At 34.4% G+C, this 21570-nt stretch overlaps 1 protein-coding gene across 1 annotated transcript; it reads left to right on the top strand.

The window, feature by feature from the left end:
• Positions 1-3900: 3900 nt before the first annotated feature.
• Positions 3901-6437, top strand: LOC143584630 (cysteine proteinase 15A-like). The gene is made up of 4 exons (XM_077066643.1): positions 3901-4346; positions 5468-5587; positions 5668-5911; positions 5993-6437. The coding sequence occupies exons 1-4, from the start codon at positions 3903-3905 to the stop codon at positions 6262-6264; spliced, it is 1080 nt and encodes a 359-aa protein (XP_076922758.1). The 5' UTR covers positions 3901-3902; the 3' UTR covers positions 6265-6437.
• The last annotated feature ends 15133 nt before the right edge of the window (positions 6438-21570 follow it).

The following is a 21570-nucleotide window of genomic DNA, read 5'->3' as shown; positions in this document are numbered from 1 at the left end:
AGAAATAAAATTTTTCCAAGCTGACCTGGCAGCTCGACCCCAGCCAGGGGCTCTGCCCCTTGGACCCTGCTAGGGGCTGCCACCCCTAGACCCCGCTGCCAGGGGCGCTGCCCCCGGACCCCCGTTCGTTGAGGGTAATAATTTAACTAGAAACGCGATATGAAAAGTGATAGTAATCAATACGCATAATTGTTATACAGCTAGCCGTGTACAGCTCAAGAAAGGAATAACTACTACGGTGAACGTAACAGAATTCAGGTGAGTTTCTAGCCCCATTTCCTTGTTATGTTTTTCGGGGCTGTGTGCATACTCGACGTGAAGTGTGAATACACTTACCTTAAGTGGTAAGTGTATGCTATAGATGATATATAAGTTAGCTATTATATAATGCTTGTCGGTGCGTGAACGATCTTCGGATATTGCACGTATCGCCAAGGATAGTGATTGCCAAGTGGTTGATTAGTGTGTGTGAATGCTATGATTTGCTTATTATGTAAATGATGAAATGTTAGAAAGTGTGCTGTAGACGAGGAGAGGTAGAGTGTGATAGGAGTGGCAAGGGTTTAGTAAGAGTGATAGTTGCATAACGTGAGTGTGTGGTAGGGTAAGCCTATGCGTGCCCTCGTTATTAAAGTGGCATAACGTGAGTGCGTGGTAGGGTAAGCCTATTTGTGCCCTCGTTATTAAAGTGGCATGGCGTGAGTGCTTGATAGGGCAAGCCTATACGTGCCTTCGTTATTAAGTGGCATAACGTGAGTGCATGAGAGGTAAGCCTCTATGTGCTTCTGTAAACAAGTGGCTAAGACGTAAGGGGCAGTTAAGTGGTTAAGCGGTAAGGTAAGCAGGTTAGACAGTGGACTACATGTCTTCGGACACGTATATAATGCATGTAGTGGTTGTATGATAAGTTGCTTGATTAACTAGAACTCACTCAGCGTAGCTGACTTTTAGTATGCACGCAGGTGAGCTGATTATAAAGTTAGCATGAGGATGGCACATGGCAAGGATTGAATGTCAGGCATCTGAAGAAAGAAGAAAAGATGTTTTAAATATAATATTTTATGTTATGATTTTAAAGAAAAGATTTAATGTTTTGTAATAAACGGTTAAAGTTTTATATTCCGCGAAAGTTTTAATTAACACTGATTTGAAGAACTGTGTTATGAGTAAATCCAATGCTAAAGTAGGGCTACCGAGAACGGGGCCTTACAGACCAAGGGTCTTTCCCTTCTTTATCTCGCACCTATAGTTTAAAAGTTTGGGGCGTATTCACCTTATCTCTTTAGGATCGGCTTCACTCACCGTCCAAGGGTCTTTCCCTTCTTTATCTCGCACCTATAGTACGAGTATAAATATTTGTTAGTCGGATACACGATCCGGCTTAAGACCTTTAGTCTTATTTTATATCTCAACCTCGATTGAACCTTTAGTTCAATTCTAGTTTACTTGAAAACCTTTAGTTTAAAAGTAAATTATAAACCTTTAGTTTATATAGAAACCCGACGTTTCTTCTTCTCTAAGAAACGTAATCATTTTCTTTTATTATTTAAGAATACTCATTATTCATTAAATAATATTTTCATAACAAAGAATATATATATATATACTTACACACATATATATTTAATTAAAATATTCAATATTCATTCTTTTGTTTGTTATGTTATCTTTTCTTTTCTTTTATCGAGGTATCGAGTATAACCTCGACTTAAGGCTTAATCCTTTAATATAATATTGAATTATATTGAATTCATTATTACGCCTAACCTTAGTGGCGTATAGAAACTCTAGGGACTCAAGCAGCACTCCAACGCCGCTTCTTTTGTCGATCAATACTTCTCTCGCCACGCAAATCGACGAACGCCAATCTTCAACACACGTTGGCACGCACTTCGAGAACAAACACCATCTTGGTCAAATGTGGGTGGAGGGTGACACGATCTTCAAGGAAACGTTGTACACAAACGAAGGTTCAGGGCACGCTTATCGAGGCAAATCGATTATACGAACTTGGAATTCTAGTGAGATGTTAGAGAGAGAAAGGAGAGCAGATTTTGGTGTGAGTTGGAATGAATCCCGAACCCGCTATTTATAGACAAAATTTGGGCTCCCATCGCGGTACGCGATGGGTCCCTGGACAGACCTATCGCGTACCGCGATATAGGTCTGTCGAGTCACTGCATAGGCTTGCCACGTGGCGACACGTGGCAGCAGTGTTGCCACGTGGTGACATGTGGCAGCACATAGTGCCACCGTGTGCCACGTGGCACACGTGTCACTCTGTGTCAGAAGCTCCATCGCGGTACGCGATGGGCTTATTCTTTTGTCCATCGCGTAGCGCGATAGGACAAGAAATCAGATTTTTCATTTTTATACCTCAAGTTTGGAATTTAACAATTTTAGTCTCTATATTTTTGAAAAGTTGATACTTTAAACTCGAAATTTTTACGATGTTACACAAAGAGTGAAAGAGACATATATATTAAAAAATATAGATATAGAGAGAAAAAAAAAAGACGAAAAAAGTTAACAAAATTTAGTGATACTTTTTCAGGTTGAGATAGAAATTACAATGAAATTGCTCTAATAATCAAGTGTCACCATCAAGTTTGAACTCTGTGTTTTTTCTTTGTGCCTCCATAGCTCTCCTCCCTACGGGGGAACTCAATTGAACCTTACGAACCACAAGCACCATGACCCCCCCCCCCCCCCCTCTTCTTTTAATAGTCAAGTGTCAATTTGAACCATGTGTGTTGTCATACCTTGTAGGCTTTGTCGCCTTCACCAAACTTAAATATTGTGATCGGACCAATTTGCATGGGAATAGGGTGAAGAGTATTAATTTATTTGATAGAATGGTCAAATGAATAATTGCTACTATTTAAACAACATTATAAGTCCATTAGTTGTCGTAAAGGTGGAAACTGACTACTTGAAGGGAAAAAACGTCATCTAGGTAGTTTGGTTTTTATACAGGGTTGTCATAACATGTTGGACACGACACAATAAGACACGATGACATGTGGTACTAAATACGAACATGACACGATAATCAATCTTGTCATTATTTTTAAACATGAACACGAACTTGTTTATTAACATGTCAACCTGTTAATGGACCTATTTATAGACCGAATGAATATGACATGTGTAATGATACAAAATATTTAAAACGGGCATAAAAGTCTTAATTAATATATAATCCATCACATTTGTGAAACAAAAAACCACAAATCAATAACATACTTGAAGCAAAAAACCACAAATCTATCGCATACTTGAAACAAAAACTCATAGAAGAACATCATAACATCCATTAAAAATATAATATCATGTTTTGACAGGTATGAGTGAAATTTTAGGTTTAAGACTTTTAGAAGTATATATTTATATATTTTTTTATTTATACAAGTTATTAACATGTTAGCAGATTTTTAACATGTTAAGACATAAATTTATACATGTTGATATGTTTAAGACACGAAACCACTTAATCTCAAACTCAAACATGTTAAAACTTATGTCGTATCGTGTTGTGTTAATAGATTCGTGTCATAACTTGTTAGCCCTAGTTTCATGTTTCACACCAATGAAAATCTGTTGGCGTGTGCGTTTGTGGGTGGGCGGGTGTTAAATGTGATCGTAGGCCGATATAATTAAGTAATAATTAAAATAATTATAAAAACTAAAATAAAATAATAATAAAAAAAAAACACTAATCAGTATTGATATCAAATTGAGATGCCTACTTTTGTAGTTAGCTGCATGACGAAGTTACGTTCACCTTTATTTCGGAATGTTATCATCACGACGTGTCACGATCTCAACGGTTGATCTCCTGCACCGATCATCCTGGAAACCATATAACTGGAAGAAGCCCAACAAAAAACATCTCATTCATCATGGAACGTTTCTTCTTCTTCATCATCTCCCTCCTGTTAATCTCCACCGTCGCTTTCGACGACTCCGATCCGTTGATCCGTCAAGTGGTCCCAGACCCAGAGCAACAAATCTCAACCGACCATCACCACTTATTCAGTCTGTTTAAAACCAAGTTCGGTAAGGCGTACGCGACTCAAGATATGCATGATTACCGTCTGTCAGTGTTTAAGGCTAACTTACGCCATGCTAAGCGTCACCAACTGCTTGATCCCACGGCTGAACACGGAGTCACTAAGTTCTCTGATTTGACGCCCTCGGAGTTCCAGAAAACGTACCTGGGGTTGAACAAGAAGGTTCTAGCGTTTCCGGCTGATGCGGAACATGCACCTATTCTTCCCACGAGTGATCTTCCGGAAGACTTTGATTGGCGTAATCTTGGTGCTGTTACTCCGGTTAAAAACCAGGTATTTATAGGGAAAACTTAACGTACAACGTGCTATTTATAAAAGTAGTGTAATTATGTAATCACATTGTAGCATAATTAAACTATGTTGTAATTACACTATACTGTAATTACACTATATTGTATATATAATTACATTACTTAATTCTCACTGTTAGCACGTTAATTTAATATGTATTTGATACAAACCCAGGATGATATTAAGTTAATTTTGGTTAATTAATTTGTAGTTATCGATCAATTAGTCTTTTTGGTCGAATCAATTTTAGGTTAGTAATTTGTAGTTATTGAATCAATTTAGGTTTGATTGGCGTAGTCGTGGTGCTGTTACTCCGGTTAAAAATCAGGTATACATATAGGGGAAAGTTAACATGCAAATTAACGTGCTAAATGTATATTTATAAGTAGTATAATTATGTAATCACATCGTAGCGTAATTATATTATGTTGTACGCCTGTACCTATATTTACATTATGTTGTACGTTAATTTAATATGTATTTGATCCAAACCCATGATAATAATAAGTTAATTTTGGTTAATTAATTTGTAGTTATCGATCAATTAGGCTTTTTGGTCGAATTAATTTTAGGTTAGTAATTTGTAGTTATTGAATAATTTAGGTTTGTTAGTTTGTAGTTATTGATCAATTAGTTTTGATCGAATCAATTTTAGGTTAATTAGTTTGTAGTTATCAAAACAATTTCGGTTAATTAGTTTGTTGTAATGGATCAATTAGTCTTGATCAAATCAATTTAGGTTAATTAGTCTTTGTTTAATCAATTTGAGGTTACCTAATTTGTAGTTATCGAATCGATTATCGATTTTACGTTAACTAATTTGTAGTCATTGAGTCAATTTAGGTTAATTAATCTGTAGTTACCAAATCAGTTTGAGGTTAATTATTTTGTAATTACCGATCAACTATTGTTTATTGAGTCACTTTTAAGATTTGATCAAATCGATTTTTGGTTAAATAATGGTAGTTTACGATCAATTAGTCCTGATGAAAGTATTCATGTCAAAATCTGAACACAAATATATTTGGAAAACGTGTAATTTGTTGGTGTTTTACAGAATAATCGAATCGTTTTACATGATATGTTACATGATATCGTTCTAGGGTTCATGCGGATCATGCTGGTCGTTCAGTACAACAGGAGCTTTGGAAGGATCTCACTTCCTCCAAACAGGGGAATTGGTTAGTCTGAGTGAACAACAACTTATAGATTGTGATCATGAGGTTTGTATCATCTCTTTGACTTAGATTACCACTTTAGTTAAAATAAGTAATTAGACATAATTTAATAAACAATTTTGCAGTGTGATCCAGCTGAAAAGAATTCATGTGATTCGGGATGCAATGGTGGACTAATGAACAATGCATTCGAGTACATACTCAAATCCGGTGGTGTGCAAAAAGAATCAGATTACCCGTATACAGGAAAAGCTGGCAAATGCCACTTTGACAAAACCAAAATCGCTGCATCCGTCTCCAATTTCAGTGTCATTGGCACAGACGAAGACCAAATCGCAGCCAATTTGGTCAAACACGGCCCACTTGCAAGTAATTATCATGTATATACATTATGTTTATATAACATCTTTATTCATGATTATTAAACTTATTTATCTATTGTTGTTGCAGTTGGAATAAATGCAGCATGGATGCAAACATATATTGGGAAAGTTTCGTGCCCGTATATATGTTCAAAGAAGCGGTTGGATCATGGTGTGCTTCTTGTTGGATACGGTTCGGCTGGTTATGCACCTAGCAGGCTGAAGGAGAAGCCGCATTGGATTATTAAGAATTCATGGGGACCAAATTGGGGAGAGGATGGATACTATAAGATTTGCAGTGGTTATAATTTGTGTGGTATGGATACCATGGTTTCAGCAGTGGTTTCTACAAGTTCTTGAATTTTTATGTTTTAATTGTTGAATGAATATTACAAACTTGCTACTATTTACATCATGAATTGCAATATGTACAGTATTAGTTGGATCAAAGTCTGTTTATGTTGATAATTGATTTCATGGAGGATTAACTTTTTACTTATGCAATTAGGATGTGCTAAAAAAAGGGGTTATTGTACCTAAATGTAACGAGTTTTTATGTTTTCACTATGATGTTTTATGTGACGAATGTTACCAAAAGAACATTGCTGTAGGTGTCCGGTGACTTTCTCTAAGGAAGGTTGCTGGTTCAAGTCTCGTCCGTGACAATATGTCCTTGTGTCGTGACTCGTGAGCCAAGGATAATACCATCATGAGCTAGGGATTCTATCATAGTGGATCAACGGGTGGTGGGGTTTCCCTTAGAATTGGTAGCGAGCCAGGTCACCAGTCATGTCTGTGTACGTGGTGGCAATTTGCCAATGGGTGTAGTTGGATGACCGTGCTTTGTTTGTCACTCGAACTCTTTAACGTGCTTAAAATGTCCTTTTGGGTTGATGAAATAAAAATTTACATTTTTGTTTAAAAATTGATTTCAATCACTTTAGTAATTTTATTTATGTTCCAAAACGTTTATAATGGTGATTTGAATTTATTTAGCCTCTAATTATCTGGTGTTTAAAACGCAATTCATATAAGAATCACTTTCAAATTAGATTCGTAAAAGTAATTTTAACACAACATAGTTAAATAAGTTGTTGGGTCTAAAATCACAATAGAATCAAATATGGTTCTAACACGAAGAAAAAAAAAAGTCACTTGTGGTGCTTCTAGTCTAATCGAGGCCATATCTAATCTCACAAACCAATTGTCTATATGCATACCTGAATCTTGCTCAAAACTATAAAAGTAAACCTAGGTCTCTAGAAAAAAGAGGAAGACGTTAACCCGTCGACTAAGGATTTTTTTTCTTTTGCTTTTTTTTTTTTTTTTTTTTGCTAGGAAATGCTTGTTCGGGCTGGATCACATAAATAATAACTTATGTTTACCACCGGTAAAATTGAGAGTTGCGATGAGTTTTTTAGGTAATCACATTCATAAAAAGATAATGCACCCTTCAATAACAATTTAAAAGGAATAAATTAAGTATTTGATGGAACTCGATACAATATTATTTTTCCAGTTGGTTCTTCAAATGTGAAACATATGGATTGATTTTTTCTTAGTATTTTAGACACTCTCAGAGTCTCAGGGGTTGGCATCTGAAAATCTCGAAGGACAATCGAAAAACTTTAATATATTATGTCTATACTATATATAATACATCAAAGAGGGACAAATTAAGACACTTCATATTAAAAGATTTATAACTTATTATGCATTAGGTACATGTTTAAGTAGGGATAAATTTGTCTTTTACAAACATATTACTGACGTTCATTTGATTTGTATAAACATAATTACAACTATAGTACCTCAACTTTATTTAAATTTTGTAAATTTAAGAATTAGTTACAACTTTAACCCCTCATGATTATCCATTTTTTACTCTAATTTTATCCTTTTTAGTTTTCTTCATATATGTTTTACAAAATATGGTTAACAAAAATCTGAACATACCTATTTAAATGAGCATATTTTTGTCAACGTTTCAATATAAATTTTTTTCAAAACAGATCGACGGTTTAAAATATACAAGTTATTACTGCATGAATGTACAAGTTTCTTAGAAACAAATGTTTATCCAAATACTTACAACTTTGACCCCTCATGTTTATCCAAATATTACTCAACTTTAATTTTTTTGACTTCTTATATGTTTTATAAAAATGTGATTAAAAGTATTCAAGTTATTTAAACATTTAAAATAATTAAACGAACATGAGTCATGCTTGGTATGAAGTTCTAGTTGAGCTAGAGCTAGCCTTGGCTTGGCGTGCTAACAACTTTTAAGTATTGTTTTCCGCAACATCGTGCGGGTACCTGTCTAGTAAAATAAAAACTAAAGTTCAATTGATCCCACATCTTATATAGTACGGTCTGTCCATGCTAACAGGTTCAAAGGCCCGATTGCAGAAAATAAAATTAAAGGCAAAACAAAACTAGTAGCCAAGTGCTTTCTAGTTCTGGGCCAAGATTTCCGGCTCTGATCTGCAAAAGAAATTTTCTATTTATTGAATTTTTTATCACTTGGTTACTATTTTTCATATGCAGAGTACCTTGGTTTCCAAACAAGGGCAACAGTCCTGCATGGCTACAAGTAAGGCCCATGATGTTAGGCCTGTTAAAAAATTACATGGGCTATCTAGTTAAACTTCAGAACACAATACAAAATTATTTAAACGATTTTAATGAGATGGACTTAGAGATGTTCAACGAAACCGGTTCCTGGAACCGAACCGGTGGACCCGAACCGGTTCCTACCCGATTTTTGTAGGAACCGGACCCTATCTGATTCAACCCGATGATCCGTGACCGGTTCTTGCATTTCTGAGTGTGGGCGGGTAGGAACCGGAACCGAACCGGAACCGGTTCTGGAACCGAACCATCCGGAACCGGTTCCTAACCGGTTCTAGCCGTTGGATCGAATATAGCCGTTGGAAATCGTTTTTTTGGCCGTTTTTTGACCGTTGGGGTCAAAAATAGCCGTTTTTTGGCTCCCCCAAGCACCCCACTACTAGTATAAATAGGTATTTGGTGTCATGGGTTCATCACAACACTCAAAACGCAAACCCGAACGCAAAAAAATACAAAAAAAACGCTATTACAACGTTTTGAGTTCTCTAATCTCTTGTTTTCTCTTCTTCTATATTCATATTTGTTGTTATGGCTACCTCACAATCATCGGTTGGTCAAGGTTCCAACGCCGAACCAAGTTTCGTTCGTATTGTACCTCATAATCGTAATCAAGAGATTTGGTGCAATTGGGATTTGGTTGAATTGAGTGACCATTCATTCAAGGCTCGGTGCAAGTTTTGTGGGATTTATTTAAACCCACTTTCGAATTCAAATTTGAAGAAACACATCGAAAAACCGTATTGCAAGGCGTTGAAAAAGAACGTCGATTCGCAACAAACGCAAATGGATAGTGAAGGCGAAATATTTACATACCAAATTGATCGAGTTCAAGATCGTATGGCGAAGTTTGTGATTCAAGAAGCTTTGCCGTTTAGCCACTTCGACAACCCTCGCTTAACCGCCATGATTCGAGATACTCTTCAACCGCAATACACTCACGTAAGTCGTCATACTCTTAAACGTTATTGTTTAAAATTGTGGAAGAAGGCCAAAGAGGTACTAATTGCATATTTTGAAAATATAAATACGGGAATAAACTTAACTAGTGATGTTTGGTCGGCTCCACATGGTCTACCCGAATCTTATCTTTGTGTCACCGCTCATTGGGTAGACCCGTCATCGTGGGAAATGATGAAACGCACCATTGCTTTCGAACTCTTTGAGTATCCACATACGGGAGATAATTTGTTTGAAATTTTAGATTATGTTATAAAAACTTATAAACTAGAAAATAAAATATTTTCAATGGCATTTGATAACGCGTCGAATAATACATCGGCGGTTGATACATTAAAATTAAAATATACGCCGATTTGCAATGGTGTATTTTTTCACTCAAGGTGTGTTGCACATATCATTAATTTAATCGTGCAAGACGGACTTGCTTCGGATGAGGTTACACCGGTTATAAACGATTTTAGACTAATGATACATGAAGTTTTTAAGAAAAGTAAAAAAAGACAAATGGAATATAGAAAATTTTGTAAAGATACGGGAAGAAAAGTTTTGGGAGCTAATTGGGATGTACCTCATCGATGGAATTACACTTGCATAATGTTTCAAAGTGCTTTGAAACAAAGAGAAACTTTACAAATATTTCATTCTAGTCTTGCCGAGAATGATTTGGCAATCCCCTTTTCAAATGAGAAATGGGAAATTATCAATGACTTATCGACTTTTCTTGAAGTTTTTAAAACATCAACTACGAAACTATCGGGAACGTATTATCCGACAAGTCCCTTGGTTCTTTCGGAGTTATTTTTAATCGTTAACAATCTTAAAGAATTTGAAAATAAAAGTCCAATGTTTTCAAACATCATATTACCAATGAAGTTTAAATTAAAAAAAATACTTTCTTGAATTGCCACCGGTTTTTACTTGCGCCGCCGCTTTAAACCCAATGTTAAATGTTACGGGGGTTGAATGTGTGATAGACGAAATTTTTTCAGCCTTAGATATGCATGAAGTTGACCCAAACTTTTCAACAGAGGCAAAAAATGATTTTAACTTGAATTTTAAATTTATGTATGACTTTTATTTAAATAAATATGGGTCAAACATACACATGCCTATGCCGGGGGGGTCTTCATCAAGTTCAAGTACTACTAGAGTACGAGATCCCATGATTAGCCTTATGAACACCGTTCGCAACGTAACGGCTAAAAAACAAAGGGGTAACACCTCTTCAAGCGAACTAGGAAGGTATAGTGCAAATGATTACTCTACCGGTTTATCCGAAGAGGAATATGGCACTTTTGATGTTTTGGCTTGGTGGAAGGTAAAGGAAACCGAGTTTCCGATTCTTGCCACCATGGCCCGTGATTTACTAACCGTCCAAGCTTCTACGGTAGCTTCGGAATCCGCTTTTTCTCTTAGTGGCAGGGTAATATCGGTGAGAAGAACAAGACTAAATTCGGAGTCGGTGGAGATGTGCATTTGCTTAAAGGATCACTTGGACTCAATCGATCGTATTCAACACGTAACCACTCTCGAAGATGAAACACCACTTGATGTTCGAGTGCACGACGAACAAGAAGGCATTTCTACAAGTAATTCCGAGGAAGAAGTCGCCGCTCAATAATTACGACGAACAATAAGGCTTTTCTAGAAATAATATGTCACAACTTTATATTTATAAGTTTAATGTTTTGTTAGTTTGTTTTTGAAGATTTTAAAACATGTCACAACTTAATATTTATTTTTATGTTAATTGTTTTTTTTATTTTTCATGTTATACAAATACGAATCGTAGTTTAGAATCCAAATCGCAAACGAAAAAAAAAAAAAAAAAAATTTTTTTACACTGTAACCGGTTGGAACCGGTTACGGTACAGGAACCGGTTTAGGAACCGGTAAGAACCGGTTAGATAGGTTAGGGGTCCGAGGGTGGGAGAACGGGTTCGGTTCCCTAACCGTTCGAGCCTGGAACCGGTTTAATTGAGGGTTTTGAATATAGGAACCGGTTAGGAACCGGTTCCGGTTCCTAGTCCCAAACCGTTTTGAACATGTCTAGATGGACTAAATAAGTAATCACGAAGATTTAGTAATCTTATTGAAATGAAATAAAATACAGCCACGAAGATTTATTAACTTGAATGGTTTATAGCAGGTGAGGCTCGGAGGGAGTGCGAGCCGCACCATCAACCGGAACACATAAGGTTCGGGTGCATAAACTTTTTAATACATATTACATATATGTTTTTGATTTTGATTTCCTTTATTTTGCTTCATACACATGTACTTAGAGCCGAGGGTCTCTCTGGAAGCCACCTCTTTATTCCTTTGGATAGAGGTACGGTGTGCCTACATCCCACCCTCCCCAGACCCTACTTATAGCTTTCCTGTCGGTGGGATTTCACTGGGCATGATTGATTGATTGATTGATTGAATAAGGTTTATGAGATAAGTACATGCTCAGAATGGTTTCTGCTTAAAATAAACTGGTCGATAAAAGTTTAAACCATGTACGCTAGTGAATAAAAATTTTTCGTTAAGGCATACGAACCTTTTTATTTTTACTCGGCCGAGGTAATTAACTTCTCAGAGACGGCCAAGGTTTATAGGGTAAAGTTAATTTACAAATGACGACAAAAATGAGAAGTGTGAGAATGATTTGTGACCACACAAAAACCTCTTAAAAATAAATTAAAAAAAACAATAAAAAAATTATAACTCAAAATATATATAAAAAAACAAAAAAATTTAAAAACTAAAATGTTTCCGCCATCATTTCCGTTCAAAAAAAAAGAAAAAATTTTGACGAAAAGACACAATGCCGATATTAAAGACGCAATGACGGAAATGAACAAAAGACACAGTTATAACTAAACAAAAAGACACAATACGTCACAAAATATAACACAATCCCGAACAAAATATAGCACAATGCTGAGTAATACAATATAAAGGGAAAAAAAGACATAATCAATGACGAAAATAAACACAAAACACAATGATCTTTCACTCACCGGTGCGTCTTTTTTTATAACAAGAAAGGCGGTGGAAACATTTTTGTGTTTTTTACTTTTTTGTGTTTTATATTAAATTTTGAGTTATGATTTTTTTATTAATTTTTTTTAACTTTTTAGGGTTTTTTTTTGCTACAAATCATTCTTGTACTTCTTATTTTTATTTCCTTTTATAAAATAACTTGACCCATGATTTATATACCTCTATAAAATTAATACTTGAAATAAATACAGTTTATTTTATTTTATATTTTTGTTAGTATATCATTATTAAAGTTATCATTAAGTTTAATGATACATGTTGAGAGATGTTTCTCAACCATGAGCATGTGAAATTTGATTTGTTTAATCAGATTGCCGGTGAATGTTAGACCGCCAGTTGTGGAGCCGCTAGAGGCGCTGCGAGTGGCTGGCGCTAGCCACATCGGTAGCAAACACCACAACGGCCTTCCGCGAGTGGAGCTGTGATTGAGCGGCCACGAGTGGAGTCGCGGTGGCTGAAGGGAACGTTAGGTATGGTGATTCGTTATTTGACCATTGGGCTTGGGTTAAAACAAAAAAAACAACTTTTTTTTTTATTATTTTTTACCTATATAAACTCCACCATTAACTTTAATTAAAAAATTACCAACACTCTCAATTCTCTCTACACTACTTTAAAAAAAATTCTGTATTACTCATCTACCATTTTTAAAAAGTATGGATCAATGGGGGCGGTTGTTACCAACCGGAATTGTCTTTTGGTCAAGACGAAGACAACGTGTTTGGCACCACCCAGATGGAACAAAACTTGAGTCAAATGCCACCATCGTCTCCTGATTTTTTTGTTCCGGAGACACAAGAGGTTCATAAAGAAGAACCAAAATAACAAGACACAAGAGGTTCGCCAAGGGCAAACGAGCCCAAAGAAAGAAGAACCAAGGAGGAGCGGAAGGCTCGAGCCAAGCGGCCGAGGAAGTCGTTCCAAAAAGAAAATCAACTCCTTGGACAAAATATGAGAAAAAGGCTTTGTGTCGTGCTTGGGTTAAAATATCAGAAGATTGCCAAGCCGGTATTTTATTTAACAATTTTTTTTTGTTTCGTATAAATTTTAAAAATATGTTTGAAACTTATATTTATTTAATTGTAGCGGACTATCAAAAGCACCATATATTTTGAGCAAAAGTGCAAAAGTTGTTCTATAGGATGGTGGGAAGTACAGAATGTTCTGACAATATGATATCGGTAAGATGGTTTGAAACTTGCAAATTTGTCAGACTTTTTACAAATTTACATAACAGAAACAGTTGTCGAATGTGACCGAGCGGGAGCAATGATCTTCAAGTCTACAAATTCACAAGCAAGGAATGGAAAGCCAAAGTGTTCAACAAGTACGGAACGACAAAAATGTGGGACGAGGACTAGTTGTGGAAAATACCCAAGTCTTGCTCGAAAAGGATCGAGTTAATTACACCGGACCTTGATGGTGGCTCAATGCCAAAGCGTACGAAAACTAGTTTGTCCAGTGCATATGTCTCATCTTGTAGCTCGGATGCTCATGCAGGGATCGACGTAAATGTGTCCAGGCAAGAAGATTAACCACAAGTTCTATGTCGACCATCCGGAAGGGACCGGGGAAAAAGATCAACCACAAGTACCGAGGTCGATTCGGAATTTGCTGAAGACGTGTACAAAATATATAGTAGTATCGAGGCTGTAACCGGGGTGAAAGTTTCAAAAGACAGATTTAGGAAGTTAGACTTTCTTACCAATGACTTTAGCAACCTCGACTACATGCGACGAGAGGTATTCGAACAAGAACAAACGCTTGTTCTTGAGGAAGTAAAAGCATATTAAGATCGAAGGTGAAGAGCTGGAGACGGCGGAGATCGGGAATAAGTTTATACTTTTTTTTATTTTTAGGATGTTTAAACTTTTTTTAATTTGTACTCTTATGTTATTAGGATGTTTAATGTTTTTTTTTATATAAATTAGTTTTTTACTTATATTATTATGTTAGATTAAAAAAAAGAAGTAAAATTAGATAATTTGCTGAAGACACCGTTCGTTTAGACCACAACAGGCTCAGGCAGCTTCAGCAGTGGCTTCAATGAGTGTCCAGTCAGCATGCATGACACAATATTATTAGATGAATTCAAAGCCCGACTTCGGCGGTAATACACAGTCTTACATGTTATATATGATGAAACCTCATAAATAATTTTATATGATGGACATTGCATATTTAACTATTTTAGTATACTATATTAGCAATAATTTATAAAACGTTTATTTTAATAATAGTGAAACTATATAATTTGGGTTATTAAAATATGAAATGAACTTTCATATTGGTGTCGAGACTCTAGATTTGTTAAATTAATGTGTACGTATGCTAAATTGCCAAATTGGTGAAGTTGAATAGAATTATGTTGTAGGGAGGCGCTAGGTAGCCACGGGCTTCCGTGATTCTCATTTATAATATGGAATTTTGTAATTTCCAGGTTAACTGTTCATTTGTTTGGAGTTCATCTATAGTGAATTCTTATTAGCCATAAAGAAATACAAGTAATGAAGTACCTGAGAGTAGGGGCGTGCATAATTAGGTTGGACCCGAAAAAATACGAAGAACCGGCCCGAAGTAACCCGATCCCAACCCGACCCTAATCAAAGACACCTAAAATTGGTCTTAGATATATAGAACAAATCGGGTTCGGGTCGGGTTCGGTCATTTGCCCATGAAGACCTAAAAAACCCGAAGAGCGATATTGCTATTCCTAAAAAATGCATCGTGGGCCATAACCCTAACAATACACGCACGGCTGTAACTTGAACATAAATAAAATCCAATTTTAACTTCTATCATGTAAGAATAAATATAATATATATATATATGACCGTCATTATCATTTATATAATATTAGATCAAAATATTAATTATGCCTTATTATATATTAGTTTGTTAATTGTTGATGAGTAATATTATCTTTAATTAACTAATAAAGGGTTTGCCCCTTGGGTGTATATAAACAAAGATAAATATTAACATCATAACCTAATCTCACACACATACAATTTTGTGTACCTCCTCTCTCCTTAATAGGGATCTTCTCAAGAACCCTAACACCATCCTTAATTATACATTCTAAAGAGGAACTTGATCTAGCTGACAAGTATGTCATTTACATCTTTCTCCGATGTGGTTTCTACTCTCCATGCTATAACAGGTACACATATAATTTTGGTTTGTCATGTTATTTATGTTTTTCATTATCACCATGAGAAATTGTTCAATATATTAAACTCAAACTGTATTGCAATCTGTTTGATCATCAGAATTTGGTTTTCCATTCTATCAAAATCAAGCAGCTAGTCTGCTACTATAAGTGCTTTTGTGGATATATTTGCTTCACTCAATCATCATGTTTGCATTAAACCTTTATCATGAATCACATATTACTTTTTGATTGATCAATCATATATTTTTGTAATACAATGCTTTCTTTCCATACATGTTGTGATCTATATTGTGAATGACAATACCTGCTTTGATCAATTACTACATACTTGCTTCCAATAAATGCTTTACCTGCATATATAAAACTTATATTAAGTTATGTAACAACCACATATTAATGCAATCACTGTATTTTATAACATCTATAATGAAGTATAATTATAATTATATTATTGTTGCTTCACCAATTTACCTACCTAATCCATATATACATATTATATGTTGCACGGTCTAGTATGTTTATTTGTTTGATGTTATTAGTTCATATGTTTTAATAATGTATTTTTTTTGTTAATTAAATGCTGATTAATTTCAATTTAGATCATATTATTTATGTTTTCATGGTATGTTTATATGATTATATCAATACATGGTGTGTTTGAGTTACTGCTTCGTATTTAAAAAATATTACTGAGATATCACAATTCGCAAGTTGATATTCTAGAAACAACAATTACCAAACACGTTTTCATTAAGACATTTCATCGAACACTTTGAGTACATACTAAATCAAACAATAAATTAAACCTATATTAATTAACTTTGGTCCAAAATTGAGAAATCACAATGTAGCAATCAACTAAAAAGCAACAATCATAGAACACATTCAGCATAAGCTTAAGAAATTTTAGAAATTTTACCTCCTGAACAGTTGTTTGTGTCTGCTTTAAGAGTTTTTGCAATTGAATTGCATCCAGAGTGCCTTGCCAATCGATTGAAAGATTGAAATCACCGAATTGAAATAAATTCATTTGGTGTCGATCTTTTTTGAAAAGAACCGAGGACCGACCAGATTTAAGACTGATACATCATCATCGGCCATGTATCCGGTCTCTTATTTCAAATAATTCTGTCATCGGGTCGGTTCGGGTTTTACAATGTGCACTTCCCTACATGAGAGGGTTAAAACTAATGGCTGCGAATGTTTCAACTTAAGGGTGTTCATTGGTTCGGTTATGATTATTCGATTTGATTTGTTCGGTTATGAGATTTTTTTATCCATAATCGAAAAATGAACCTAGCCAAATTCGGAAAGGCAATAATCAAACTGTAATCGGTCCGAATTCAAATCGGTTTGGTTTCGGTTAAAACCAAACTAACCAATTCAAACGTATTAATCAAATTTGTCACACCCCGACCAAAGGCGGCGGAACATGCCGGGGTGCAACGATTGCTCATAAGCGCATGACACTATTTAAAGCAACAATATTTAACAAACTCATTTCATTTCACAACATCGAAAATGTCACATAACCAAATATTCATAACTCAAATACAACAAAATATAACAAAATATAGCAAATCAAATATTGTTCATTTTTGTTAATATCCTAACGGTATTTGTGATGTTTTCTTCACCGAACTCCATAATCAACCTAGATGCAAACCTGTAACATTTCATAAAATAAAGTTTATCAACACAAAGGTTGGTGAGCAATTCATAAGTTTGAACAATAGATATATAGTATGAAAAGCCACAAAACTAGTATACAAAACCATAAATAATAGCTATAAACTTGGATAAATAGTTATCGCTAACAAGTTAGCGACACCCAACTATAAGGGGTTGCCAAATAGTTTAGGATTTTATAGTTATCGTTAATTGCATTACGTTAACGACACCTTGCCATGAGGGGTTGCCAAATGGTCTAGGATTTATAGTTCCACCATCCAAAAGCGATAAACACATAGTCAAATAAGCATAAAACACCAAATCGAGCAATTATTCAAGTAAGGTATACAACAACGTTTGTGGTTTAAGACCCAAGTATAAAACATTTAGTTTAGATAAGTTGAAATGTCACCCCCAAAATAAAAGATAGAAAACGGGGTATGAAGTTACTCACGTTCAAGTAATAAACTTGAAAGATTGATTATTTGAAGATTTGCCGGAACTACGAGTTTAACGTATGAAGCCTAAATAAAAGAAAGTCTTGGATTTAGAAAGGTTGTCTTGAAGATCTTTAAATAAAATAACTGTTGCAAAAACTAATCAATTAAAGTTCAAGGTTTAAAATGTAACTATTTAAGAATTTATAATAATAACCCTTTTAAAAAATGTAAGTTTGCTCAAAACCGGGTTAAAGTATCTAACCTTAATATTTACTTAACCAATGTTAAGTAATAAGGTGGGGAAAATGCTAAAATGCAAGTTCCATTAGGCTAAAGATACTAAAACGGGTTTTTAACGAGTGTTCGGGTTGTCGGTTCGGGTCTTGACAAATGGTCGAACCCAAAGTCAACTTTCCAAAATATTAATTGTTATGAGATAACTCATTAAAACATACTAACACTTAACCAAGTACGTAGATCTATTGTTTAGAACTAACAACGCACGTTAAGCGAGTGTTCGGTTTTGTCGGTCCAAACTATGTTATGAGATCAAGTTGGATCCAACTATTCCAAGTACTTAAGAAAATAATTAAAATCAGTTTGTAAACTATTTTTTAAAGAAATATACAAGTCTTGATAACTAAAAACACACTTGTGTGTCTTAAGCGAGTAAAAGTTGGTATAGTTCGGTCTCCATCTCACAAATAGTTCATAGATGGTTTCTACATGCCCAAATATCATAGAACTTGTATATTGGTTTATAAATGAAGAAAACTTAAATTTTACAACAAAAAAAGTTAACTACAAGTCTTTTAAGCAAAAGTTTCGGTTTAGTTCGGTTTCCATCTCCCAACGAGTTCATAGATGGATTCCATATGCTTAATATCAAAGAACTTGTAAAAATGATTTTTGAAACTCGAATCTAGCAATAAACATGTTTAAACAACTATTTTAACAAAACTAGTAAACAAAAGTTCGGTTTCCGGTTTGGACTAGTTTCGGTTAAACCGAGGTTAGTCTTATACAAACCCACACCATGGAACTTGTAAATAAGATGAACAAACAAAAGGGTTAGAAGTTAGTCATAAGTGATATGTATAATAAGTTATGTGTGTGTAAATATATATCAAGAACACGAAGTCCTCCATGAAGCCTTGCCTTATGACATTCGAAACTTAACCAACCAAAGTCGGTGAAGTAACAAATAAAGGAAACAAGGGGTGTGTATTATATATATGTTGTACCACCATATTCAAGAGTTAGTAATGTTAGATGAACAAGTTAGAATGAAAGACTATAGTTAGTTTGACTTGAGAAGTCAAAACTTCAAGAATACATAAGAAATAACAACCTTGAATCTATGGAGTTTGAGAGAGTTTTTGGAGATGTAGCAAGAGTAAAATGAAGAAGATGGGTGTGTATATATAGGGAAGGAGTGAAGGGTTGGGTATAAAGATTCTTTTATGGTTTGCATAAAAATGGGTATGTTTAAATGGTCAAACAATGCATAATATAAAAAAAATATTTTATATATTTTATATATTTTAAATGACAAGATCCAATATTTTATATATTTGAAATGTTCGGGTTACAAACGGGTCGGGTTTACATAACAAAAGTGACCCGAAATTGACGAATGTCACAAAATTCAACCAAAACAAAAGTTTTCTTATATGTACTTTATGTTTATGTTCCGCATAGCCGTTTGGAGTCCGTATAACATCAAATTGAAACAAACATAACATATATATGTATTAAAACTAAAAGTTAAGGACTATAAAAGAACATCAAAACTGTTAAATAGACATAAGCAAACGACAATAAATTATAATCAATTAAGCTAGTGTTAATGTTTTCTTTAGATGTTAATGATTGAAATGAAACACTCCAAAGTTCATATTGTAATATTATATTGTGAAGTGAATATAGATATTAAGATAAAATTTAAATCGCCATTTGTCTGTAATATGTGCTATTTGGTGATTGTGTAAAATCCAGAATCGAATACGGTAGATAAAGACTAAAATAAAGACAACGTGAAATAGCTAAAGAGTTGAAAGCAAAAAAGTTTAAGGCACAAAGAGAATTTAGAGGTGTATCTGGATGATATTAAAAGATCAAGGTTCTATATAGGTGATTCTTGTAAAAACTAATCAAAATTGACATAGAGTTGGTTCTGATATAAATCATGTAATTAACCCAAATAGTTTGTTAATATTCTAATCACCACTTAAAATTGTTTTGGGTGATATAATAATCCAAGTATTAAAAGTGGTTACGTGGAAAAAACCATAGCGAATGGCCATTTTACAAAAAAATACATTCTAGACTATCTATAACTTATTCGATTGCTACGGACACCAAAACCGTGCACTAACAAACTCCCCCTCTTCCGTAGCTCTCGAATACTTTAACTTCAAATACTTTAACTGCAAATCACCAGTCACAAATCATGCACTAACAGGTTAATAGTGGATTTTAAAGATGACAACGAAGGCCCGATTTTGAATTCGCTAATTGGATGTTAACAGTGATTTTTAAATGTAAAATAGCTCCCTATGTGTTGGAAAATCGAATTTTTGTATGGAAGGTAAAAAACAACACATGAATTATGAACTTTATGAAAATGGGTTTAAAAAAACCACATTAAAGAAAGAAATTCTTTAATGGATGTAATGGTAGGCTTGTAAACGAATTGAACGAACACGAATACTTAATAGAAAAATATGTGTTCATGTTCGTTCATTTAAAAAATGAACATGTTGTGTTCATTTATGCTCGTTCGTTAAAATCTAAACAAACAGTTCACAAACATATATGAAGACAAAAGTACAAATAAAAAACCATTAAGTAGATGACTCATTTAGATCATATATTTAGTTATATCTATTAATATGTAAAAGGACTTAAGAACATAAACAAACATTCACGATTTGAACATAAATGAACAACTGAAACATGTGTTCATGTTTGTTCATTTATTAGGTAAACAAACTTCTCTGCGGACAATTCACTGGACGTTTGGTTCCTTTACATGCCTATGTTCTATGATGAATTAAACAAGTGATTTATATTTTATTTTTACCTATGTGTGTTGATCAGTTCTTCATGTAAATAACAGAAAACATGATAAATATTAAATCTATGAACCTGTTACAGCAGAGAGAGTAGTAACCGCAGCAGGGTATGATGTACTCGACATGTTTGTCATCTTGATCGAGTTCCTCTTTATGATGTATAGTTAAGGATGGTGTTAGGGTTTTTGAGAGAAACCCGATTTAGAAGAGAGGAGGCACACAAAAATTATAATGTGTGTGTGATTAGGTTATGATGTTAATATTTATCTCTTTATATACACCCAAGGGAAACCTTTTATTAGCTACTAAGGGTAATATGGCCATCAACAATTACCAAACTAATATATAATAAGTTATAATTAATATTTTGATATATTATAATATAAATGATTATTAGAGGGTCGAAGTAAGGTAAAGAACAATCATTATGTCATCGGTTGAACCCTAACAACTCAAGTGAACGACTAATTTACAAAAAGACAACAAAAAAGAAACAAAATTGAAATTGACGGATTTACCTGCGAGAGAGAGTTTTTGAATGCAATTAGAAACCAAATTTATAATACAGAAGTGCAAATCAAATGTCGCCAATTTATGTCATTAGGTATTGAAGGGAGTCGGCTCGTTATGTTACCGATATACGCGATAGTAAATTTGG

The sequence above is a fragment of the Bidens hawaiensis genome, unplaced genomic scaffold (genome assembly GCF_021521415.1).
Source record: "Bidens hawaiensis isolate Kalapana, Puna unplaced genomic scaffold, B.hawaiensis_p1.1 tig00001521_1, whole genome shotgun sequence".
In the NCBI taxonomy this organism is placed as follows: domain Eukaryota; kingdom Viridiplantae; phylum Streptophyta; class Magnoliopsida; order Asterales; family Asteraceae; genus Bidens; species Bidens hawaiensis.
The sequence above is the reverse complement of the archived record's forward strand: the minus strand, read 5'-3'. Positions and strand labels throughout refer to the sequence as shown.